The sequence below is a fragment of the Schistocerca gregaria genome, chromosome 3, assembly GCF_023897955.1.
Source record: "Schistocerca gregaria isolate iqSchGreg1 chromosome 3, iqSchGreg1.2, whole genome shotgun sequence".
NCBI classification, from domain to species: domain Eukaryota; kingdom Metazoa; phylum Arthropoda; class Insecta; order Orthoptera; family Acrididae; genus Schistocerca; species Schistocerca gregaria.
The window spans coordinates 497,535,115-497,562,418 of NC_064922.1; the positions used below are offsets into that span (position 1 = coordinate 497,535,115).

General features: G+C 39.1%; 1 protein-coding gene across 1 annotated transcript in view; it reads right to left on the minus strand.

The window, feature by feature from the left end:
* Nucleotides 1-27,304, minus strand: part of LOC126356195 (eukaryotic translation initiation factor 3 subunit L) — a 77,480-nt gene that overhangs the window by 14,080 nt on the left and 36,096 nt on the right. The window contains exons 5-9 of the mRNA XM_050006981.1: nucleotides 19,024-19,238; nucleotides 18,749-18,919; nucleotides 13,083-13,253; nucleotides 12,831-12,977; nucleotides 9,168-9,328 (exon numbers count right to left, since the gene is read on the minus strand). Of these exons, the coding sequence (XP_049862938.1) occupies nucleotides 9,168-9,328; nucleotides 12,831-12,977; nucleotides 13,083-13,253; nucleotides 18,749-18,919; nucleotides 19,024-19,238 (865 nt within the window). The remainder of the gene's footprint in view (nucleotides 1-9,167; nucleotides 9,329-12,830; nucleotides 12,978-13,082; nucleotides 13,254-18,748; nucleotides 18,920-19,023; nucleotides 19,239-27,304) is intronic.

The window sequence follows — 27,304 nt, forward strand, 5'->3', positions numbered from 1 at the left end:
TGGCGACGCCGTGTACTGATATGTCGTTGTCGTCACTTTCTAAATTAATAACTATGATGTCTAGTAGGCCTTCAATAAGCCCATCCTTAACCCAGTACTCTCAAGTTTCTCCATGTGGGGGCAGTATGCACTCCTGTCATCTTGAGTTATCGTTTCAAATCCTATAACAGTTGAGACAAGTGCTTGTATATGCTTTTTTGGTTACTGCAAAATTTAGTTTGGAATAAAAAATGGAAACTCAGAAAACTGCTTCATACCTTCTTTCACCAACTGCAGCAACTTCGTCATGTAAATATCTCCAAGCATATTTCTTCCTCTGACAAAATTTTTGGGTTTTGTTCACACCATTTTCAATTGGATTTAAATCACAGTTGTATGATGGAAGTCGCAGCACAGTGTGCCCACAAGCTTCAAGTATTTTATTAATTTCAAATACTTTATCTTCCAGCTTATGTTGTTTAATTAAATCAAATAATTTTGTTCGTATCATTGACAAATCAGCTTCCACCTTATTTTTTAAATAATGATTCAATCATTTCCCTTTTATTTGAGGACCTAGTTGGAGCTTTGTTATGCTCCTTGTTGTGACTTGAGGTGTTGTACATTACAACAAAGTTCGGTGGCAGATTCAGAACTTCTTTAGACGATATCCAATTTCAAAAATTTTCGTAGTTCATTTGCCCATGGTAGTCCCCTGTTGTATATCCCACTTTATAAATTAACTGTGCGTTGCATAAAAACCCATCTTTTGACTCAATATTGACCACTATAATACTACTGATTCAGCAAACACTGTTGATAATGCTATCAATGCCAGGGCCTCGCCAACATTTTCTGTAAGTAATATTGTTGACCACCCAAGTTTCATCAATACAAAAGAAATTTTCTGCCTAGCTCCCTTAATTTCCTCACATGGTCCAGGTACTAACATCAGCTGTCAATTATATCCATTCTATCAGAATCTTTTGTTCACTTGTAGATCTTTTTCAGGTAAATCCCATTTCAAGCAGTGTCTTATGTAAAACATCATTATGCAAAAGGAAATCGATATTTTTGTATCACGACAGTAAGTAATGTCCATAATGCCGGCATTATTATTTTTTGTTTATGTGAAAGCCCTCCATCGTTTGTCAAATGACCGATTTTGTTAAACTGCCTGTAACGACCTCCCAAAATTATCAGTTTTCCTTCGTGGCGGTTCCAGTAGACCACGTGGTTTATTTTCGCGTTTCTTCCTTATGCGTCTTATTGCGGTGAGACTGACGACATTTGCATAAATTGCAGCCCTCTGAGTGGGACTGGTAATATTAGCCAACAGTTCATTTTGTGCTGCCTCTAACACATGATGATGTAACATTAGAGACGATCGAACGCTCGTTACTCCGTAAATACCTCCTCCATATTCTGCACATTTTCTTGCAATGCATGGTGATTATCCATCACTTCCGGATACCAAATTATATCAGTAAGCATACAAAATTAACTGTCTGACACTGGAAATTGAGATCCCACGAACAGAATGACGCGTATCACTGCAAGCCGATCTACAGCGCTAGACAGGTAACTGGCAACCGATTTTGGGTGCCCCTGCAGGCCATTGGTAGAGTTCTTCTGGGAAAGGCCACTTCCCCCACCGAAAGCGCTGTTTGCTCTTGAGTTTACAGACTATAACGTGCACTGGATGCTAGGCACTTTGTGAAACAAGGTTTTTTCCCTTAAGAATATGAACTTGCCCCCCCCCCCCCCGCCCCTCTAGATCTGGGCCTGCTGCGCGTGCATGAATCTGGCAGCTTGGGCGACCCAGTAAAATTTTTCCGGTAGCATCTATATGCTTGCTGCGTCTGCTTATACAGCCAACAGCCACATTTCTGTAGCCAGATGCGGGGGAAGGTACTACTCAACTGCGCATTAACACGATCCCACTCTTAACTGCTAAAATGAATCTAATGTAAACAGTTACACTCATCGGAGGCAATTTGTTGTTACGAAGCCTTGCATAGTCTTCATAAAGCCTTTGACTCACTTTGCTGTTGGCAGACGCACGTATGGGCACTGTGTTTAGTTGCTGTATATGGCGCATTTCCTTTGCATTTTAAATTTTATTTTCGTTTTTTCTCTCGTTCATGTTTTATTGCTTCAGTATTATTCTGTAGTGGCGGGACACAATAATATCTTTTGTTAGAGTATCTGTTCTTACCAGTCAAAATTACAAAAATTTAACTGAAAACAAAAACAATGAAAAATTCCCAGAATTCTAAAAAATTCCCGGGTTTTTCCCGGTTTTCTCCCGGATGAAAAAATTCCCGGGTTTTCCCCGTACACACCCTGCTCAGCATCATTCCCCAAATTCTTCAACATGAAAACCAACCTCACAGACAGAACCACAGTCTACCACCTTAAAACTAATTTCAGCCATATAACTCCAACTGCCGACTCAGGCTCCAACACTGTGGTTATGAACTGCAGGAATGACCTTGCTAATAGACTCCACCAGTTGTCAGACACATTCACCTGCCTTCTTACAGCGAACCCACTTCAGAAATCCAACATAATCTCCAAACCCTCCTCAAATCCCTTGGTCCTTCCTAGAACCTCTCTCCAGAATGTATCTCCATCCTCACACTATTATGTACTTCCTAAAATACACAAACTCAACCAAGAAAGATGCCCCATTGTGGCAGATAATTGTGCTTCAGAAAAAGAATCTCTGCTGCTGTGGACCAACACCTTCATCCTGTTATCTACAACCTACCTCCCTATTCGAGACACTAACCATTTCCTCAACTGACAATTTAGAGTTCCTGTAAATCTACCACCTGGTACCTCGCTTGTTACTGTCGATGCCCTGTCCCTTTACATGAACATTCCCAATGCCCATGGCCTTGTCACCAACGAACAATAACTTTCCAAGTACCAGACCTACAACACCCTTCCCAATTACCATGATCAACTGTATTGTTACCCACAATTACTTCTCTACTGAAAGCACTGCATACAAATAAATCCACAAATCCACAGTACACCATAGGCACCTGCATATCATCTCGCCAACCTACTCATGACCCATCTAGACGAATCCTTCCTAGCCACCCAGAATCCCCAATACCATACCTAGTTCAGATTCACCAATAACGTCTTCGTGATATGGACCAAGAGGGAAAGAAATGTTTCTCCAGAACCCCCCCCCCCCCCCCCCCACCAACACACTTCTACCACCACAACTTCACCTGGTCCTCCTCAGCCCAACAAGCTGCTTTCCTCAATGTCACCTTTTGGATGAAATCATCAGTACCTCCCCATTCACATCAAATCTACCAACTAACAGCAATACCTCAATTTTGACAGCTGTCATCCATTCCACACCAGCATATCCTTTCCACACAGCCAAGCCACTTGTGGTCATCTTATCTGCAGTGATGAGCAGTCTCTCTCCGAATATGCCAAGAGATTGACAAGTTTTTCCACATCAAAACTACCCTCCACATCTAGTCCAGAAACAGATATCCAATGCCCTGTCTCCGCAGTCACCTACGATCCTTTAGATACCCACTGATGGACCACAAAACAGTGCCACCCTCATGACTCAGTATCACTGGATCACGTTCACTGGCAGGGTTTTGACTGCCTCTCATTGTGTTCTGAAATGAGAAATATCTTCTCTACCCCTTTTCCCACAATGACATTCCAACACCCACCCAACATACGCAATGTCCTTTGTCTGTCCCTATACCACTTCTGCTACCAACCCTTCGAATCATGGCTTACATCCCTGGAGAAGACCCAGACGCCAAGACCAGTACCATACATCTCCGCACTAGCTCCTCCTATCACAGTCCTGTCTCAACCATTTCCTACATCATCAAAGTCAGGGACCCCGTGAAAGCAGCTATACAGTCTACTAACTTAGTTGAAACTGCTTGCAGCATTTTATGTGGGCATAGCCACTGCCAGACTGTCACCTAGAGACAGCTGTATCACCCAGTTGCCAAGCATGCTGCACAGTGCAGTGTAGTGCACATGATTTCTATAATTGTTTCACTGTCAGTGCCAACTGGATTCTTCAGGCAACACCAGCTTCCCTGAATTCCACGGGTGGGAACACTCTCTGCAACATACCCTTCGTCCTCGTAACCCCCCCTGGCCTTAATTATGTCCATCCCTGCTCCCACTTCAGTTCCACACACACCTCCTTCCCCCATCCCCTTCTGCATCTGCACAGTCCTCCCCTTTTCTGTTTCTCCCCTTCCCCTCCCTGCCCCCAACACGGTCTCCCAATTATGCATCATGCACTAGATTATCCTGTCCCCACCAAATATCTACACACACAGGCTGCACTATAACACCTTCCCCCACCCCTACCCTTCTTTCACTCCTAATCCTCACGCCATACTTTTTCTTTGCCTTCTTACCTTTTAAATATGCCCATGTGCCATTCAACACCTTTATTTCGTGAAAAGCACAGGAAGCTTAGTGCACCTGTGAAGATTTTGAGGGAATAAATATGTTGGAAAATCGTGTTAAGTAGCCTAAGCTTCTTAAAAAGATTAAGACAGGAGGTTCTCAGGGAACTTACACATAATTCGGATAGTGTTTTCTGTAGAAAGAAAATTGTCTTTGATGTGGGTGAATTGCCTAAGAAGATAATTCTATAGCACACATAACATGGAAGAAGTACCAAAAGTAAATGAACTTTGTGTCACTGATATCTCCAATGTGCGAGATTGGCCTAATGGTAAAAGTAGTCAAGGACAACTTCGTTGCGGTCTGGACATTAAATTCCCAGGTAACCCTGCTATCAATGTGGAGGCCTGGATTTGGAGCAGTATGCACTTTGTATCTGCTGACTGTCTTGTACAATAGTTACCTCCTGTGGAATTTTGTTACTAAAATTATATAAGAAACAGTGGTGGACCATGTGCTGATCTCTGTGAGCCTCCATGAAATAAAGAACTCCATTCTGACTATATCACCTCATTTGCTCTACTGCTCTCATCTTAAAGTACCTTCATCTTCTTCCTGCCTTGGATGCAGACTTTTAGCCAGCTTACAACTGCCCCTCTTTGAAGACAAGTATTTTTGTTACACACACACACACACACACACACACACACACACACACACACTACAGCCACACACACTACAGCCACAGAAAGATCATAAAATATAGCAACATGCCTCATTTTTTTATTTAGGATTGCCAGTAAATCATCTGTAATGGAAAATATAGCTTCATTTGTGTGTGCTGTTTTTGAACATAAACTGTCTTTTACTGATAATCTCAAAGTTTTCAAGATGCTTCAAAATTCTGGAATACAGTACTTTCTTGAGGAGTCTGGCAAATGTCATCAAGAGAGAGATGGGGTGATAGTTTGTGACTTGTGCTGTATCACTGTCTCTGGGAGGAGGGTGGAGTCTTCATTAAAGCAAGCTTCATTCTTACTCAGAAAGTGCCCCGATTCATAGAAGTTTACTGGAAATATTAGCTACAGCTGATGATCCTTTGCTTTTTAAAGAGTCTATTGTTTTCTTTATTTTGTTTCCAGTCATGGAAAATACTCAACCTTACATGATTATGAAAATAGTGTTTCAGCACTTCCATGGCATATTTTAAAGAGCCGCTAGTCAGCAGCACTCAAAATTGTCACTGAAGACTTCTGCAATCATTTCTTGGTTACTTAAATGTTTATCATAAATATTCAAACAATGCCTTTAGATTTTTTTGGTATAGTTACAATGCATCTTTTATCCCCCCTCTGATGCATAGTTTTTTCATATTTTTTGGACTGATTTCTATAAACTACATTTAGAAAATAATCTTCAAACATTATTGAAATTTCATTGCTTAACAGACAGTACTTTGAAATGACATTTCTTTCACAACAGACATGTTGCCAAATACTTACATAATTAATAAAACATCTTTGACCATCATGGTCAGAGAGACCATTCAATATTTTTACAAATAACAATACTGCCTATTTTTCCTTGGTCTATAAAAATGTTGCAAATTATTAGGGTGCTTGAATTAGATGTTGCTCTGCTGGTATAAGGTTGTAGGTGTAAATCAATTTTTCCAGGTCTGTCTTCCCTGCTAAGTTAGGAAATTTATATTGAAATTATCAAGTATGGTGACATTTATTTTACATTTAAGCATGTGCAGTACAAGAGTCTAGCTGCTACAAAAAGAGACCAAGCTACCATGGGGGTGCCCAAACATATTTCTACAATCAACAAGATACAATTATTTACAGGTAATTCAATGGCACATGCTTCAAAATATTTTTCTAAATAAACATTGCATTCGTCAGTTCTGCATTAGATTTGGCACAATTCTTAAAGACAGCAACGTACTTCACAAAGTTCTGTTCATGTTCTGGGAACCAACTGTATGAGGCTATTTGTTTTCATTGCACCCTATTTCCCATTATTTAAAAATTACTTTGAGTAAATGTTTTTTTGTGACCTTTAAGATGAAGCCTGTGGTTTGTGTAACAGGCCTGAGCAAATGCATGTACTTCAATGATATTCAAATTTGTGAAGCTGTTACGAATGTCCTCATATTACACACTGGCAATTTCCAATATTTCTTATACCCTAGATGTACAAATTCTGCTTCCAGCCTACCTGTCGCTACCTCTGCCAAAAACATTAAGCAGCTCAACCTGCCTCAATGGAGACAAGAGTACATGTGTGTAGCCTGAGACTACAGAGTGAGTGTGTGTGTGTGTGTGTGTGTGTGTGTGTGTGTGTGTGTGTGTGTGTGTGTGTGTGTGTGTTCTTACTGGCCGAAAGCGTGTTCTTACTGGCCGAAAGCTTTGTTTGTGACAGTCTTTTTGTTGTGCTTATCTGCGACTCAGAATCTCCACTATATGGTGAGTGGCAACTTTCCTTTTCATAATATTGTACATTCCATCCTGGATTTTCCATTGTTTGATTATTCTCTCTCTCTCTCTCTCTCTCTCTCTCTCTTTAAACCGACAGATCTGAATTTTCAAGTAATTGATTATTATAATAGATAAATATAATTAAATTCACATTCACAAAAATTACAACTAGAAAAAGAATGACATAAAGAAAAAATGAAAATGTTCATGTGATGATTAAAATGTGACTAAGGATCAGAAATTTGTATGAAAAAAAAAAAAAAATACATTTCCACTAGCTGAATAAAAATAACCATCAAATCTACCTCAATAAAGATTTTTAAATAAAAAAATATTTAATGCACCTGACAAGATTTGACTCACAACCTCCTACATGTGAAGCCCTTTCCCTACCCATGACAACACACAATCAGTATATGTAATACAACTTTTGTACTGTTACTGAGCACCACGCAAAATCCTGAATTTTTTTCATCTGTTATTCATAGATGAGGATCCACTAGGGTTAATGTCTACAGGGTGATACCTGCGATCCTAACCTACATCACCATATACTTGGTTTCAAAAAGTCGATCCCATCACTCGGTACCTCTCATTGTTAATTTCAAGTTGAACACCATAGACAGTTTAATCTTCTGGCCAACTGGCTCTTACTCTTCAAAAACATTTTGTACTTTTTATATGAGTTCTGACTCTAAATGTTGGGGAGTATATGCAGCCAACAGGTATTCACTGTACAGATACATTTCATCTTATAATGTTTTGATGACAGGATGGCATATTTGGGGCCCTTAAGATTGGAAGCTACATTGGATTTAAGGCCTTTGAAATTTCTACTGCTGCATTTTTCTGTCTGCATACTAAGGCTAATCTCAGGAAGTATAGCAGGGATTTTTATATGGTTTTCACTGACAGACATACTGATTCATGAGGATTGTTTGAGTACATAATTTATTACTACTAGACCAGACAAGTCATCCAGCCATAGTTGAAACTGAAGTGACACTAGTTTTTTCAAAATTTCTCATTTCTAACACACAGGGCTCTCCCTGCATACTGGTTAGTTAGCGCAGCAGTTAACGCATCAATTGCACATGTTGGAGCTAATCCTCCCTTTTTGAGTAGGACTGTCTCTACAGCAGCAGGTATGTCTAAGTGCATAGGTTGTACAACTCAAACATTTATCATTTTAAGCACCTGGCAGAATTTTCTACAAGATCTACCTTACAGCCAACGCTTTAAGAACTGACATTTGCAATGTTAGTAAAAATATTGATTTTTATACTACACCACAAGTTTCCTTTTTTCCTGTGTTACACAAATCCATGCCTTCTTCCTACAATTCCAACACCACATCGATGATAATACATCATGTTCTCAAACACTTACTACGCCCAAGTGTGTTGTGCAGTTAACAGAAGTTGGAATCGTTATGTTGTCATGTCTCAAAGACAATCACTATTCCACACTGCATGCAGCACACTTCAGAGCAATATAGCACTGGCAAATTTGAAACAACTGTGTGCAACGACTAATATTTTGTTTTGTTTTATTATAAGGGTAGTTTAGGGACTCATTCTCAAACTCTCAAAGATGAGAGTAAAATACCAGCTGCAAGCAGCTTGTGGATGGCAAGCAACTTACTGATCTCTTGTTTTGCTAGAAAACATAAAAATATTTTGGAGTTAACAGCTAGTGAACTTCAGTTTTTTGCTTATTTAAAATTTGCGGGCTGGTAACTCCAAAATATTTTTATGTTTTCCAGCAACAGAAGAGATCAGTAATCTGCACGTCATCCCAAAGCTGCTTGCAACTCTTATTTCTAAAATGTAGATGCTACCATGTACTTATTATCTTGTCCACAATGAAGCAGAAAGGGCTACATAGCAAAGCCAAGATCTCCACTCCCTGACAAATACCCTATGCTCCACAATCATAATTAATTACTGCTTCAGAGCAACATGATTCTGCAAATTTGTATGCACCGATAGAAACTACAGCAAGGTGTTTATCACCATGCACTACACACATTAACTTTGCAATTTTCAATCACAGCACTTTCATTACAGGCACCTTAGTGATATGCTGCTTAGCAGAATGTTATTGGTGCAACAGGAAGATCAAGTTTCAGTAATAGTTCTTTCAACTTTAAACTGACAAATTTATAAGAATACAACTACTTCAACATATTGCATTGTTTTCAACATCCTTTTTTTAGTTCCATAGCACTAATAAAATATGCTTATGACAATTATCATCAGAATATTTGCAATATTCATAAACCTTCGTATTGTGGGGAGATTCTTCTGTTGTCGCACTTCATCCATGAATACATCTTTCTGGTGTTTGACAGCTTCCTCCACAAGATCAGTGTCACTGTCAGACAATGGAGGAGTAGCAGGTACAAACTCGGGACAGGCGTAGATGAAACACTGTTGAAATTCCTAAAAATGAGAATAAATTACACATTTACTATTATGCACAACTGTGTTTTTCATAGATATTTAAATCAGACAAATAATGGTAACAATATATTCATTCCCTCTGTATACACCATAAGCAAAACACTGCAATAACATGTTCATTTTGTCATGTATGTTTTACATTATAATGAATGATGAAACTATTGGGGGTTATGTGAGGAGTACTGCTATGTAAAAATGCTCTATCCAAAATATTAACTTTGAATACAAACAGTAACAACAACACTAATTTAGATCAAGCAAAATTACATGAAGGTGCAAGAAATGTATCCATCAGGTTCTAATGGCATTCCCCTCTCAAGTACGAATATAAAATTTCGCAAAGTGTCACCTTTCTAAGTGTTGAACTACTACTACTGGTTGCATTACATGACTGCACAAGATATAGTCATTTGCTTATCAGTTGAGTTTCTTTGAATGCTTGAATAAATATTATACAAAACTCTTCCTCCACCATGTAAATGTCGAGGACAGTTTCAATAGTTATACATACCGAGTTACAGTAGCCAAACAACTATATTTTGCATTTCAGTTTAATATTACAACAAAAATTTGTAATTGACATCTGAATTTAATCCTTTGATATAAGGAAACTCCAGGATAAATCTAACTGATCATTATTTATTATTATTGTCTCAAGTGCAGGTAAGTCACATCATTCCTTGGCATAAGACAGTATGCTGTACAACCAATCCAGCATCACTAGTGCAACAGAGCCAAACGCTGTAGTATCAGGATTATATTTAAACATAAATACATTAAGCTCTTCACATTAACTGCATGCCATCCTCTTAAAATAAGACACTGCACAGTGCATACATGGGGGGAATTTTTTTAAAAATAAATAAAATCCTTAATAAGTTTTTCATAATGCAGGGCCACTGTCATAATATAGTTCTTTAAAGTCAGTATCACCATTAGACTTGTTTAAAATACAGTGTTACATTTACACTTACACAATTATGATTTCAGCTTCAAAGGGCCATTATCAAGTGCTGCCATCTTAGGCAATTTATAACACTTAAAACACTTGACAATGGCACTTTGAAGCCGAAATCATGATTGTGTAAGTGTAAATGTAATATTGTAAACAAACAAGTCTAATAGCAATACTGACTTTAAAGAGATAAAAACCTCCCAGATTCCCAGTTAAAAATATGCTTTTTCCCAAATGAAAACATACTTTTCTCATGCTGAAAGATGCTATATCACAGGTGAAAGTTCATTTTTTTTATTCATGTTAAGTGACAATATACTTTCCCTCAGAGCTGTAAAACTCACCAATTCTTTGATTAGTAAAGGTTTTATCCACCACCAGAAAATTTCCCAGCACTCTGGGAAACAAAACCCAGTAAAAAACAAGGTATTTTGGAAAGATTCTTGATGCACAGCAACATGTACACCACATATTTTCATATTCTGAAAGTGTAAACACGAATTCCACCAAATACAACATGGTAGCTTCCAAAGCACTGAAATCAAGATCACGATGTGCTTTTGTTTGTCAATCAAAGCTCTTGTCACATGATCTGTTCAGCCGATAAGAGCAGATATTCAGAGCATAGGACATTTGATGAAGTCAGCAAAGTGCTACATCACTGTTAAGTAGTGTGAACACCCAAATAAGAAAAGTTAATAGTTTAAATTAGTATGCATATAGTATGGCTACAAGAAAAGCTAAGTTTTCACACACACACATAAAAAAAAATTTTGCATCACCTCGGTTCTGAGAGCTCCAGCACCTGTACAGAAAATTGGACTGGAGATCAAAGTAAACATCATTTCCACCCTTTTTGTTGCTAATGAAAACTGCACATTGCATCTTGTAGCACCAAACAGGGAGATCTTCAGAGGTGATGGTCCAGATTGCTGTACACACCGGTACCTCTTAATACCCAGTAGCACGTCGTCTTGCACTGATGCATGCCTGTATTTGTCGTGGCATACTATATACAAGTTCACCTAGGCACTGTACGTCCACATTGTCCCACTCCTCAATGGCGATTCGGTGTAGATCCCTCAGAGTGTTTGGTGGGTCACATCATCCAAAAACAACCCTTTTTAATCCATCCCAGGCCTGTTAGATAGGGCTCATGTCTGGAGAACATGCTGGCCACTAGTCGAACGATGTCGTAATCTTTAAGGAAGTTATTCACAAGATGTGTACTTTGGCGGCGTGAATTGTCGTCCATGAAGAGGAATGCCTCGCCAATATGCTGCCAATATGGTTGCACTAGCAGTATGAGGACAGCATTCACATATTGTACAGCCATTATGGTGCCTCCCATGACCACCAGCGGTGTACTTCGGCCACACATAATGCCATCCCAAAACAGCAGGGAACCTCCACCTTGCTGCACTTGCAGAACAGTGTGTTTAAGGCATTCAGTCTGACTAAGTTGCCTCCAAACACATCCCTGATGATTGTCTGGTTGAAAGCATATGCAACACTCATTGGTGAAGAGAACATGTTGCCAACCCTGAGCAGTCCATTTGGCATGTTGTTGGGCCCATCAGTACCGCACTGCATGATGTCATGGTTGCATCAATGGACCTGGCTATGGACGACAGGAGTGAAGTTGCGCATCATGCAGCCTATTGCGCACAGTTTGAGTCTTAACATGACGTCCTGTGGCTGCATGAAAAAAATTATGCAACATGGTGGCATTGCTTTCAGGGTTCCTCCAAGACATAATCCTTAGGTAGCAGTCATCCACTGCCATATCACTTCTACCTACGAACAATTATCATGGCTATGTACCAGTAAGCCTAGAGACTATCATACATACTCTTAAGTTAGCTCTAGCATCTTCTCAATCAGGATACTTCTTGAACAGCACAACAGAAACACGCTTTCTCAAAAAAGTAATGTCCTCTCTGTATCATCACATAACATTGACATGTTCTCTAAATAATTTTCTGTATCAGGAGCCTGACTTTGGAACTATCTCCTTAAAAAAAGCCCAAGAATTTAAATTCCTTCCAAACTTAAAAAAGGACAGTTAATCGCCCAATTTCTACCACAATAACCATCTCTCCCATATATTAAGTTTGCAGCTCACTCTCGTCAATGCCCTCTTCCTCACAACCTTTCCCTTCTCCAGGCTGGCAGAGTTCTTCACTTAATTTCATTCTGTCCTATCCTAACAGCTACTGTCACTGTCATTTCAATTTTCTCTTTCTTGATCCTTTTTGTTTCTATAATACTAAACAAGTATTGAAATTTGCTAAACCAACCTACATCACTCCTAATGCCTTTTACTATTATCTCTATTAGTGTCTATTATTTTTATCATCATCATCATCATCATCATCTCTGCAAGCGTACATAATAATGGTTTACTCAGTTGAAAGCAACTATAATCTATTAACCCAGAAATAGTACAACTCAACAGAACAAATATAAATATTGTATGAAAAAAAGACAGACGAGGATAAAGCAAGGTGCTACTATTTCATGTACCTCAAGCACACCATGCTGCATTTTGTTCATTGTATCAATAAAATTCTTCTCTCTTAATGCATGTTGAAGAGACTCATCTATATACTGTGGGTGCAAAACAAGGCAAATAGCCAACAGGTGATACATCTGATCTGTCTGTTTCTTGATCTGAAAAATGAAGTAACACATTATTTTAGTTATAGCTGGCAGTTCATACTAAAGTGGAGTAGCATAATATAAGTGTCAGTCAGTCCTCAAACTCTTACTGCCTACCTGATCATGTTGGTAACTGGTAGACTGATACATCTGTTTTGTCCTTTGAATATACAACAAGCTTGAACTGAAAGTGCGTATAGCATCTGAATATCGTCTCATCATCATGTATGAGAATCCAACGTAATATGATGTTGAGATCTGGCATGCCGGGACATGTGCATATTGACTCTGCAGAATAGATTAATGCTGTGTTTCATACAAATTTCCTTGAAGTATATCTATGTAATAGTTATGAAAAGTAACATAGTACTAACATACAGATGTAATATATACATTTTCACAGGTGATCTCCCAATTAAATGAAGTTTAAATTAATTCTGATTAACATTCTTGTCCAACTAAGCAATGAATAATGAACTGAAGAGTGTCTGCCTTTTTCCAAGAACACAATTTTTGTTTTGTTCCACCCAAACATGCTTCGACCCCGTTGTGGCATACCCAGTGGGTTTTCCTTTCATTGTCTTGATCTTTTACATTATGTGTGCTTTGTGGTTACCAACAGGAATCAGCCACAAGCCTAAATTAATACATGTGATCATCACTGCATCTCATTTGTTCTGAACTGTACTTTGTTTTTATTTGCCTGCTAAGAGTGTGTGTGTGTGTGTGTGTGTGTGTGTGTGTGTGTGTGTGTGTGTGTGTTTTTAAATATATACATTCAGATCTCCTGATCACTGGTGAATTCCAAGGCTTATTATATTGCTATGGTTTAGATGCACAATTCACAACAAGATCCACCACTGGTCAGGAGAAAATGTCATTTCTACACAAAAATGCATTTAGCAGGCAAATATAAACCAAGTACAGCTCAGGGCAAGTCATATACAGAAATGGTGACATGGTGTATTAACACAGACCTGTGGTTGATTTCTCTTGGTAGTCACACAATGTGTGTGTCTCTATAAGGAAAAATCCCACTAAGGATGCCACAACTGTGGTGAAACATATTTGGGTAAAACAAAGCAAATACTACGATCTTGCAAAAATGCAGATCCCCTTTAATTCAATATTATTTTCTGCCAGCAAAGAAACAGAGCTTAAAACTGTAATATGATAATCAGTTAAAAATGCACAACAGGCATCTGCAAGGTTGGGCAAGAGGAGGCACCTGTCCCTTCCTGCAATATGGAGTATGGATTTTTTTTTCACTTTAGAATTCTCAAACACTTCTAAAAATGATTGTCTCTGATCATGTTCAGTTGTCAGATTGTTCATGAGAAATTATGACATTTCCTCCACACAGCTGTGGTTTCAGTGTAGTCCTGCTGTGAAGGTGGATATGAACTTCTATAATCTTTCGTCACTTCCAGCCAATTCCCAGCACAACATAAAAAAGTTTGCAGTATGCTTGCACAATACTGGGTTCCAATTCCCATGAGGATATCCCTCTCCTACCTAAGCACAACTTATCCACAAAGTAGTTTATCAGTTGTCTGTGGACAATGAAGACTGATTGCAACTTTCTGTGACTATCTTCAGCTTTCCACAGTGGAAAGATTGCAACAGACTCCAAGGAACTCAGCCATGCCATACTGTGGGTGTATGTATGCACGTGTGTATGGGAGTACACGCGCACATCTGAGCTGCATCTATGTGCACAAATGAATCAGTCATATTGGGAAAATACCATTTCCAGTGCTACAACAGAGGCAAAAACAGCGAAATTTACTGATCCGTTCCGGAAATTATAACGTTTCTCAAGAACTAAGGAGTGCAACACAGAACAACATAACAACTAATTTGTATGTTATTTTGGAAAGGCTCCCCACATTCATGTCATTGAATGCTGGCTTTAGGTTAAATTTTCAAAAATGCAATCAACACACATTTTATTCCACTTTAATGACAACTTTCAATGTTAAAAGACTAGCCACGAAAATAATGCATTAAATTAACTAACATGATCAGTGTTGAGATTTGTGACGTAGTTACAACATCAAAGTTGAATAAACATATTTCAAAATTTATGTACAGTTACCCTATTTTGAGGATTATTAATAATTAGCATTCTAGGTTATTTTGTTGATGTCCACGAGGATTTTTCTCAAAAGTTCTCCTTGTAATTCTGCTGTGCCAGTCAATTGGCGGGGTTGACAGGTACAGCTGTAAAGTACACATTCACCAGCGCCAAGTTATGTGTTAAAACACCTGTGGCAGATTTAAAGGCGATGTTGACTCCCAGGGACTCATCTGTTACAACCAGGTGATGTTTACAGCTATCTTTACCCACTGACGAAGACCCTGCGATGTGTGGTTTTCTTCTGGACTTGCCTGTCTACCTAACGCAGTACTGCATTTGCACATTAATCAACGAATAGTTGTATCTTTAGTGAACAAACTGATGGCATTAGGCTGCACCAAAGTGTGGCTCACATTGGACTCTTTTCCCCCAGTCAAACCTACAAACAGCGTTCTTCTGTACGAAGATCTGAGCTTTGTCCTTCCATAGTAATATGTTGGCTAAGAGGTATACATCTCCAGTGTTTTCTTGTTATGTGCATTTCTAGAAAAGTGAGGAACTGTGATTTATTTGAACACAATATGGGGCTGTATTGAAGAAGCAAGCTACAACAGTTAGTATTTCTGTTTCTATATTAGATTTTTCCTTTTCAGTGTCAGCAGTACTGGCATGTGGATGCTGTTGAGATTTTCATGCAAAGAAATTGGTTTGAAGTAGTTCTCCACATTAGACTGTCTGCTCCAAGTCTTTTCATCTCTGTGGAGCTCATCCATTTGAAACTGCTTACTGTAGTCAATCCCTGATCTTCCTCAACAATTTTTACCTTCCATATCTCTCAACTACCAAACTGACTATTCCCCTGATACTTGAAGATGAATCCTATCAACCAATCCCTCCTCCTCCTCCCCCCCCCCCCCCCCCCACATCTGCCTCTCTCTTTTTTTTATTTTTTTACAAAAACTTACCTAGTTCAAATACACTTGATTTCATTACACACAGTGTTTCAAAAAGAGTGGCCTGATTTCAAAACTCCACATTTATTAATAAAATAGTGCTACAAACATGGGATAAATTTGAAAATACTAAAAAAATCTTTACGTTTTAGCTATGCTATTACAATGTCCTGTGTCCACCAGCAGAAGCATGAACAACATCTAGACAACAGACAAATTCATCACGAACTGTACACAATGTATCCGCTTTTACAGAAGTTATCACAGCTGTTATTTTTTCACTACTTCCCTGTTACAAGTTAAAGGGGAGATGAATACCCTTTCCTTCACATACTCCCTGAAAATTAAACATGGTAAAAATGTATCATCTTCCATAACCTCTAGCAAAGCTTTGCTGAAATCAACATGTTTGCTTTTATCATCTACCTGAAGAGCTTGCAGTAATTGTAGTTTTTTTTTGCTTTATAGACCAAACAAAGCCTTAACACCTGCCAGACAGTCATTTGATGCATTGCCAGTTCTCTGTTTGTGAAGCGAATAGATTTTCGTGGTTTCTGTTCAAACGTTTGCTGAATTCTTCCCACCATGCTATCATAAGTGCGAAGTCGACCTGGACTCTTACCTTTGTGCAAGCATCCTGTCTCTTCAAATTGGTGATACCAATGATGAATATATTTGCGTGCATGCAGATCAATGCCAAAAAGCTGACGAAAAGCATGCTGGATCGAAATCACTGACACTCTGCTAACTGTAGCATAAGAAACGCCTTCTTTCTTTTGACTGAATGCAAACTAAGAAGACGCTCTGACTGATACCGAACAGCAATTTTCTGAAACTCTTGGCCACACCCATTCAAACAACACACATTTTCTTACTGGCACACCCCATGTTTCGTAATTAATACTGTTCAAAATCAGATTATTCTTTTTGAAACACTGTGTATGGTGATGTAATTTTAGACTGTAAATCAAAAAAGTTGCATCAGTACTAATATTAATAATGATAAAAGATGTATTTTTTGTACTCCAATGAAAAATGCTCAAATTTTTATAAAAATAATCTATCTTTTAAAGAATACAGAATGAGTACCAACCAACAGTACCATCTGACAAAAATGGTTCAAATAGCTCTGAGCACTATGCGACTTAACTTCTGAGGTCATCAGTCGCCTAGAACTTAGAAGTAATTAAACCTAACTAACCTAAGGACATCACACACATCCATGTCCCACTCCGGCCGGCTACCATCTGTCAAATTTAATTCTTAGGCCACATGTTAAACTTGCCAAATCAAATTGAAAATAGCACAGGATATTATCTTTGTAGCCACTAAACAATTTTCTTCAGGTAAATATTTATCCCTGTATAACAACAACAACACACAATGATGGAATTATCCAAATGGGATATAAATCGGTGAATGTGACTTACATGTACCGACAAACAAATGACCACAATTTCAGAAAAGCTGAATGATTTATTCAAGAGAAAGACCAAAAACTGAGCAAATAAACAGGTGTCAATCCACCTCCGGCCCTTATGTAAGCAATTGTTTGGCTCAGCTCTAGTTGATAGAGTTGTTAGTTATCCTCCTGAGAGATATTGTGCCAAAATCCAACCAACTGGCATGTTACAAAGTCAAAATCCTGAGCTGGTTGGAGAGCACTGCCCATAATGCTCAAAATGTTGTCAGAGTGGGATACAGGCATTATCTTGCTGAAATGTAGGCCTAGAATGGCTTGCCATGAAAGGCAACAAAATGGGGCTACAATATAATTGATGTAGCATAGTGCTATAACCGTGCTACAGATGACAACCAAGGGGATACCGTTACGAAATGAAATTGCACCCCAGATCATCACGCCTGGTTGTCAGACCATATGATGGGCAACAGTCAGGTTGCTCAGTCACCTCTGTCTGAGGAACCTCCAGAGACATCTCTGCTGGTCATCAGAGCTCAGTCTGAAGCAAGACTCATCACTGAAGACAATTCTGTTCATGTCAGTGAAATTCCAGTCTGAATGTGCCTGACACTACTGCAGACAGGCTTGACAGAGGTCAATGGTAGCTGGCACAAGGGACACCATGAGCTCAGCCCCTTTTTGTGAGTGGCCTTTTAATGGTCCTTGTGATCATCGAAGCACCGGTCGCACATCAGATCAATGATACTGATGAATCTGGTGCTCTGAGTGCCTCTCTGGAGATTGGTCCGTCCTCTCGTTCTGTCCTCTCTCTAAGTCAGCCACTTTCTTCTTGACACTGTGTTAGGTTACGGTTCACCCATTCCTGCCAAAATCATCAAATAGTGCATTGCTACTTTCAAATGTTGAGCAGTTCATTGTTTTCTCTAATTTGATTCTTTGAGTCCAACTACACATCTGCTCTCAAGTGCAGACATCTGCATGTATTGTTAACATGCCTGTCTGCATGGTATAGTTACTGTCAAACTGAGTACATAGAAATGAAATTTACAAAGACTTTACACTGTGGTATCAACATGTCCCCTGTTTACTATCCTTGCAAGCTGCATGGTGAAACTGCACACCTGCATCACACATTCATCCACTGGCTGCCAAAGTTTACAATTTTGCATTTTCCGTCAATATCTGTGTGAATAACAATTTTTGAGCAATTTACATAACTCCTTTGCGGTGCCTTTTTTTCCCTTCAGGGTGTATATTCTAATTCATAGTTCAATATCAATGTGTATTATATAATGTATACATTTATGTCTTATTAATTCAACAGTACCTTTTTGTGGAGCTCAATATTCTTCAGCACTTTGATGGCTTGGTAATAGTCACCAAGCAATGAATGAAGCCTCAATAGTCCAACCAGACTGAAGTAGCCCAGCATTTTGTACAGAGAGTGACGGCCAAATTCTCCAGCTACTGAATTTGGATCACCACCACTAGCATAAACCTGAGGATTATCACATAATTAAAATCTTGTACAGTACAAATTTACACATACATACCTATTACCATCTTTAAAGGAGATAACTTTATAAGGCAGACAAAAATTACCTCAAGTTGGCGTTTTATGTTTGATTTCTCAATCAGAGAATGCAGAACATTCAGTACATTCATAACATTCCACACACTTTTGTGGAACTGTTCTTCTGGACCAATTGCTTTCGACGCTTGATATCTAGCGAATGACTGGAACTGGTACACAAACTCATCAATTATCTCCCAAAGCCATTGATCGGGCAGTTCAAGTGGCACAGGATGTTCAGCAGCTGCAACATCAGGGACAACACTTTTTTGACTCTGCAGAACAAAAGTTAATGGTCTATGAGTACGCACAGCACATACATGTGTGTGAGTTGTTCTTTCTTTTTTTTGGGAGGGGGGGGGGGGGGGGGGCAGATACAATGTTCAGAAATGTATAACTGTGCACTTCATAAAACAAAGAAATGTAGCATCCTATGATTAGATTATTAATGAGTCACAACTGGAATTGGCCAACTCATACAAAAACCTGGATGTTCCACTTTGTAGGGATACAAAATGGAATGATCACATAAGCTCTGTTGTGGGTAAAGCATGTGACTAATTTCGGTTTATTGGTAGAATACTGGGGATGTGCAATAATTCTACAAAGGAGATCACGTAAAAATCAGTCGTGTGAACTAGTCTAGAATATTGCTCAAATGTGTGGGACCCATACCTAATAGGACTATCAGTGGATATTGAACATATACAGAGAACAGCAGAACATATGATCACAGGTTTGTATGACCCATGGGGGAATATCACAGAGATCCTGAAGAAACTGAACTAGCAAACTCTTGCAGACAGATGTGAACTATCCCAGTAAAGTCTACTAATGGTGGTTCAAAGACCGGCTTTAAATTATGACTCTAGGAATATACAACATTAATTACTCACATAATGAGCGCGAGGACAAGATTAGAATAATTACAGCAAGCACAAAGGCATTGAAAAAATCATTTTCGCCACAGTCCATACATGAATGGAATGAGAAGAAACTCTAACAATAGGTATAATTGGACATACCCCCTGTCATGCACTTCACCATGGTTTGCAGAGTATGGATGTAGATGTGGATGCAGATACAGCACACTGCTGTTAAGAAGTTAAATGCTCACAAGGGATAAAAATCCTTCTGGATGTACTGCCAAGTCATCGTGTAAAACACTTAAAATGCATTTTAAATATCTTATAAGATGATGTGACAGTAACCCAGACCATAACGAGATTGATGCCGGGTGTGGAAACAACAGATATGTGGCCCCAGGGATATATTTAATTCAAGCACTCACATCAACAAGAAAATGAAGGCAAAGGTCCCCAGCTCAAGTCTTGGCATGGCACATAATTTTAATCTGCCAGGAAGTTTCATATCAGTACATTTCCGCAGAAGACTGAAAATTTGATTCAAGAAAACACGATTACAATGTTGTTGTTGTTGTGGTCTTCAGTCCTGAGACTGGTTTGATGCAGCTCTCCATGCTACTCTATCCCGTGCAAGCCTCTTCATCTCGCAGTACCCACTGCAATCTACATCCTTCTGAATCTGCTTAGTGTAGCCATCTCTTGGGCTCCCTCTACGATTTTTACCCACCACACTGCCCTCCAATACTAAATAGGTGATCCCTTGATGCCTCAGAACACCTCATACCAACCGATCCCTTCTTCTGGTCAAGTTGGGCCACAAACTTCTCTTCTCCCGAATCCTATTCAATACTTCCTCATTAGATATGTGATCACCCATCTAATCTTCAGCATTCTTCTGTAGCACCACATTTCGAAAGCTTCTATTCTCTTCTTGTCCAAACTATTTATCGTCCATGTTTCACTTCCATACATGGCTACATTCCATACAAATACTTTCAGAGATGTCTTCCTGATACTTAAATCTATACTCAAAGTTAACAAATTTCTTTTCAGAAACGCTTTCCTTGCCATTGCCAGTCTACATTTTATATCCTCTCTACTTCGACCATCATCAGTTATTTTGCTCCCCAAATAGCAAAACTCCTTTACTACTTGAAGTGTCTCACTTCCTAATCTAATTCCCTCAGCATCACCCGACTTAATTCGACTACATTCCATTATCTTCGTTTTGCTTTTGCTGATGTTCATCTTATATCCTCCTTTCAAGACACTATCCATTCCGTTCAACTGCTCTCCCAAGTCCTTTGCTGTCTCTGACAGAATTACAATGTCATCGGCGAACCTCAAAGTTTTAATTTCTTCTCCATGGATTTTAATACCTACTCTGAACTTTTTTTTTTTGTTTCCTTCACTGCTTGCCCAATATACAGATTGAATAACATCGGGGAGAGGCTACAACCCTGTCTTACTCCCTTCCCGTCCACTGCTTCCCTTTCATACCCCTCGACTCTTATAACTGCCATCTGGTTTCTGTACAAATTGTAAATAGCCTTTCGCTCCCTGTATTTTACTCCTGCCACCTTCAGAATTTGAAAGAGGGTATTCCAGTCAACAATGTCAAAAGCTTTCTCTAAGTCTACAAATGGTAGAAACGTAGGTTTACCTTTTCTTAATCTAGCTTCTAAAATAAGTCGTAGGATCAGTATTGCCTCATGTGTTCCAACATTTCTACGGAATCCAAACCGATCTTCCCCGAGGTCGGATTCTACTAGTTTTTCCATTCCTCTGTAAAGAATTCGCGTTAGTATTTTGCAGCTGTGACTTATTAAACTGATAGTTCGGTAATTTTCACATCTGTCAACACCTGCTTTCTTTGGGATTGGAATTATTATATTCTTCTTGAAGTCTGAGGGTATTTCACCTGTCTCATACATCTTGCTCACCAGATGGTAGAGTTTTGTCAGGACTGCCTCTCCCAAGGCCGTCATTAGTTCCAATGGAATGTTGTCTACTCCGGGGGCCTTGTTTCGACTCAGGTCTTTCAGTGCTCTGTCAAACTCTTCACGCAGTATCGTATCTCCCATTTCATCTTCGTCTACATCCTCTTCCATTTCCATAATATTGTCCTCAAGTACATCGCCCTTGTATAGACCCTCTATATACTCTTTCCACCTTTCTGCTTTCCCTTCTTTGCTTAGAACTGGGTTTCCATCTGAGCTCTTTATATTAATACAAGTGGTCCTCTTTTCTCCAAAGGTCTCTTTCTCTTTAATTCTCCTGTAGGCAGTATCTATCTTACCCCTAGTGAGATAAGCCTCTACATCCTTACATTTGTCCTCTAGCCATCCCTGCTTAGCCATTTTGCACTTCCTGTCGATCTCATTTTTGAGACATCTTTATTCCTTTTTGCCTGCTCCATTTACTGCATTTTTATATTTTCTCCCTTCATCAATTAAATTCAATATTTCTTCTGTTACCCAAGGATTTCTACTAGCCCTCGTCTTTTTACCTACTTGATCCTCTGCTGCCTTCACTATTTCATACATCAAAGCTACCCATTCTTCTTCTACTGTATTTCTTTCCCCCATTCCTGTCAATTGTTCCCTTATGCTCTCCCTGAAACACTGTACAACCTCTGGTTCTTTCAGTTTATCCAAGTCCCATCTCCTTAAATTCCCACCTTTTTGCAGTTTCTTCAGTTTTAATCTACAGGTCATAACCAATAGATTGTGGTCAGAGTCCACATCTGCCCCTGGAAATGTCTTACAATTTAAAACCTGGTTCCTAAATCTCTGTCTTACCATTATATAATCTATCTGAAACCTGTCAGTATCTCCAGGCTTCTTCTATGTATACAGCCTTCTTTTATGATTCTTGAACCAAGTGTTACCTATGATTAAATTGTGCTCTGTGCAAAATTCTACCAGGCGGCTTCCTCTTTCATTTCTTTGCCCCACTCCATATTCACCTACTACATTTCCTTCTCTCCCTTTTCCTACTACCGAATTCCAGTCACCCATGACTATTAAATTTTCGTCTCCCTTCACTATCTGAATAAATTCTTTGATTTGATCATACATTTCATCAATTTCTTCATCATCTGCAGAGCTAGTTGTCATATAAACTTGTACTACTGTAGGAGGTGTGGGCTTCGTATCTATCTTGGCCACAATAATGCGTTCACTATGCTGTTTGTAGTAGCTTACCAGCATTCCTATTTTCCTATTCATTATTAAACCGACTACTGCATTACTCCTATTTGATTTTGTGCTTATAACCCTGTAGTCACCTGGCCAGAAGTCTTGTTCCTCCTGCCACCAAACTTCACTAATTCCCACTATATCTAACTTTAACCTATCCATTTCCTATTTTAAATTTTCTAACCTACCTGCCCGATTAAAATATAAATAACTTATTATAGAAACAGTGGTACCAGTTTTATCCAATATTTGATGGCAGCCTATATAGTAACTAGTTACATGAATGGTAAAGCTGATCCTGAGTAGCACCTCTTCATGTGTTCTATTTCAGGTTATGGCATAAGCCAGTGCAAATTATGTATACCTACCAGACAGAACCATTTTCACATAATGAATGAGAGACCACCATATAGCTGAACAATACCTTGCAGAAAACAGTTGCAAGGGAAGATTCTACGTCAATGCTTATACTTCAATAGCTGCCTCAGTTTTTGTGGTAGTGCCACTATCAACCCCTCCCCCCCTCCAACCCTGCTGATGCAGACTAATCGAGCTACAATATCTTTGCAATGTAACTGCGTGCATGCATGTCTATTCTGTATTAGTTCTGAAGAAGGGCGCTGTCTGATAGTTCAACAACACAATCTTATTTATGTGCAAGTGTATGGCAAAAAATGTAACATACTGTCCCACTTACGTCAAAACAATGAATCTGAATTGTAGTATTAACACAAAGGGAATTGAATGCTTTACACAACCTTCAAAGTCAATAATACAAGTTTAATGAATTATTTTACATCTGATTTATTGTTATGACTCTTACAAATGTCAAATGGTATTTATTCACTGCTGCATACTTACTTTTTGTCTCTAGCTTGGAATGAGTAGTCACACTATTTCTGTGCTTCTTCAACATCACAATTACAAAACCATAATACTGAAAATCACTAAACATAAAAACTAAGTCATTAAAAAAAACCTACACCAGCAAAATGGCTTTACCTGTCAAATGCAGGTAGTCAAAAATGGGATAAAATGACATGTACACCAGCCTCCGTGAAAGCAAGGAAGAACCTACAATCAATAATAATAATAATAATAATAATAATAATAATAATAATAATAATAATAATAATAAATATGGAACATAGGGACCCTGGATAATGTCCAGTACCAAACCACAGTGTTAGTAGTTCCAGATTGTCAAGCACATTCTAGTGGCAGTCGCTGTGAATAGCAACAGCCCACCAGCCACACCAAGCGAACGGCGAAGTATTAGTACATAGAGTATAGCACTTGTGTCGCTGAGAGTGCCACCACCATGGGGTGGGACAAGCAGTCGATTAAGCACATCTTGCATACCTATACACTACCAGAAAATGTCTCCGGCCCCCAATACACATTATGTATTGCACGCACAATAAAACATACAAAGTTCCAGGAGCAAGAACACACAAAGAAGCCCGGACAAGTGTAACACATCCCCCCCCCCCCCCCTTTTCTTTTTTCATACATCAATGTCTTTAATGATTAAGTACTGTGAGCATGTTTAGTGGTGGTCATTATTAGGGTTTTGTGACTCATGTTATGATGTGGGTCACCTGGATCACATGAATAGTCATTCGGACTGTTTCTATTTAGATGCGCAGCTAAGGGTGTGGCTATAGGATACTAAACCAGTTGTGTTCCAATGAAGATTATTTATTATAAGGCTGTAAGTGGTGTTCTTTTTGCATGATGTGTTACTACAGCTGCAAAGAGTATTAAGTTGTCTGTAATACGAGGAGGAGACAATGTTTTAATTATCACTTTGAAAAAATAATGTTATGTTATTTTTCTCTTTACAGTATAACCCCACTTTTATGTTCCTGGGATTAATGTTTTCCCACCATTTACTACATTTTTTTTCGGCCCCGCCAAATTTCCTATGCCCACAATGTTTATTTGCACCCAATTTTGCGTCAACATATTTATAATATTCCCATGATTTAAAAAAAAAAAAAAAAAAAAAGTGGAGAAAAAAATGACACTGGCATGATATTGGCCATCCAGTAGTGTTTATATGTATTACATGGTTAAGTTTGACACCTTGGCACTATACTCAGTGGATTTATACTGGTAAACGTGTAAAAGTTTACACAATTCGTGCTCTATCTCCCACCACTGCCAAGCTCTTACTCGGTGCGGTAGCTGATGGAAGTAACTAGTTTCATTCGAATGAAGATATCATGACCAATCACAACCATGTCCGAACTGTCTACTGCATAAAGGCAGTTTCCTGATTGTTGTGCTCATTGTGACACCTTTGTCAAACCATAATTAGCGTATTTCGGTGTGTGGCCACTTGCAGTGCTAGTTGACATCGTCATTCACTTTGAGTAGCTCAAATGTTTTTAGTGTAAACACAGCACAGGTTAAATATTTTATTCATGCTGAGCAAAACGTATTTTGAGAATTTATTCTCATTGGCAGGTGCAGTATTTATGTATGTACGTATTTTTTGTGATGTTACACAAACAAAAAATGTGAGTGATAGTTTGCACATGTGTGTCATTTACTACATAACTGATGAAGCATAGAACCTGATAACCTCAAGAAGATGACTATGGTGCAAGAGGCGTAGAATCACGCATTTTCAAATACCACACAAAATACTTATGTACATATTTGCACTTGACAACGAGAAAAAAATTCTTGAAAGGCGTAGTGCTAATCATGAAAAGTACGCAACTAGTGCAGTATTTCATTATTTAAATAATAAATGACAGCTGCAGGCATTCAAAAACATCAATTGTGAGATGTGAAATTGAGTCAAACATCCCTGCTTCCCAGACAGTTATCAGTTCCAGTTACATCAGCGGTTTTTATTAGATAATAAAAAAGTTCCTGACAAGTCTTTTGAAACCTGTTATGTATTTACATAAAGTTTCAGGGGGTATCCTATATGTAACTTTTACAGCTCAAAATGTTATTTCCCCACATTTTACATTTTCGTGCATTTTACACCATTTTTTTAAAAGTCCTTTGAAAAGCATAAAAGCAGGGTTTCACTGTACTTGCAGATACACATCCGCAGTCCTGTTAATAGTTCCCCAGGGCACAGTACTATAGTATGCTGCTGGAAGAGGCATAACCAAATGTTCATTACTTTATCAATGGACTGCATCATCTACACTACTGGCCATTAAAACTGCTACACCATGAAGATGACGTGCTACAGACGCAAAATTTAACCAACAGGAAGAAGATTCTGTGATATGCAAATGATTAGCTTTTCAGAGAGCATTCACACGAGGTTGGCGCCGGTGGCGACACCTACAATGTGCTGACATGAGGAAAGTTTCCAACCGATTTCTCATACACAATCAGCAGTTGACAGGTATTGCCTGGTGAAACGTTGTTGTGATGCCTTGTGTAAGGAGAAGAAATGTGTATCATCACGTTTCTGATTTTGATAAAAGTCGGATTGTAGCCTATCACGATTGCAGGTTATTGTATTGTGACATTGCTGCTCGCGTTGGTCAGGATCCAATGACTGTTAGAATATGGAATCAGTGGGTTCAGGAGCGTAATACGGAACGCCGTGCTGGATCCCAATGGCCTTGTTTATCACTAGCAGTCGAGATGACAGGCATCTTATCTGTATGGCTGTAGCGGATCATGCAGCTACGTCTTGATCCCCGAGTCAACAGATGGGAACGTTTGCAAGACGACAACCATCTGCTCAAACAGTTCGACGACGTTTGCAGCAGCAGGGACTATCAGCTCAGAGACCATAGCTGCAGTTACCATCGACGCTGTATCACAGACAGGAGCGCCTGCGACGGTGTACTCAACAATGAACCTGGGTGCAAGAATGGCACAATGAATTTTTTCGGATGAATCCAGGTTCTGTTTACAGCATCATGATGTTCACATCCGTGTTTTATGACATCGCGGTGAACGCACATTGGAAGCGTGTATTCGTCATCGCCATACTGGCGTATCACTCGGCGTGATGGTATTGGGTGCCACTGGTTACACGTCTAGGTCACCTCTTGTTCGCATTGACAGCACTTTGAACAGTGGAGGTTACATTTCAGATGTTTTACGACCCGTGGCTCTACCATTCATTCTATCCCTGCGAAACGCTGCATTTCAGGAGGATAATGCACGAGCGCATGTTGCAGGTCCTGTACGGGCCTTTCTGGATACAGAAAATGTTTGACTGCTGCCCTGGCCAGCACATTCTCCAGATCTCTCAC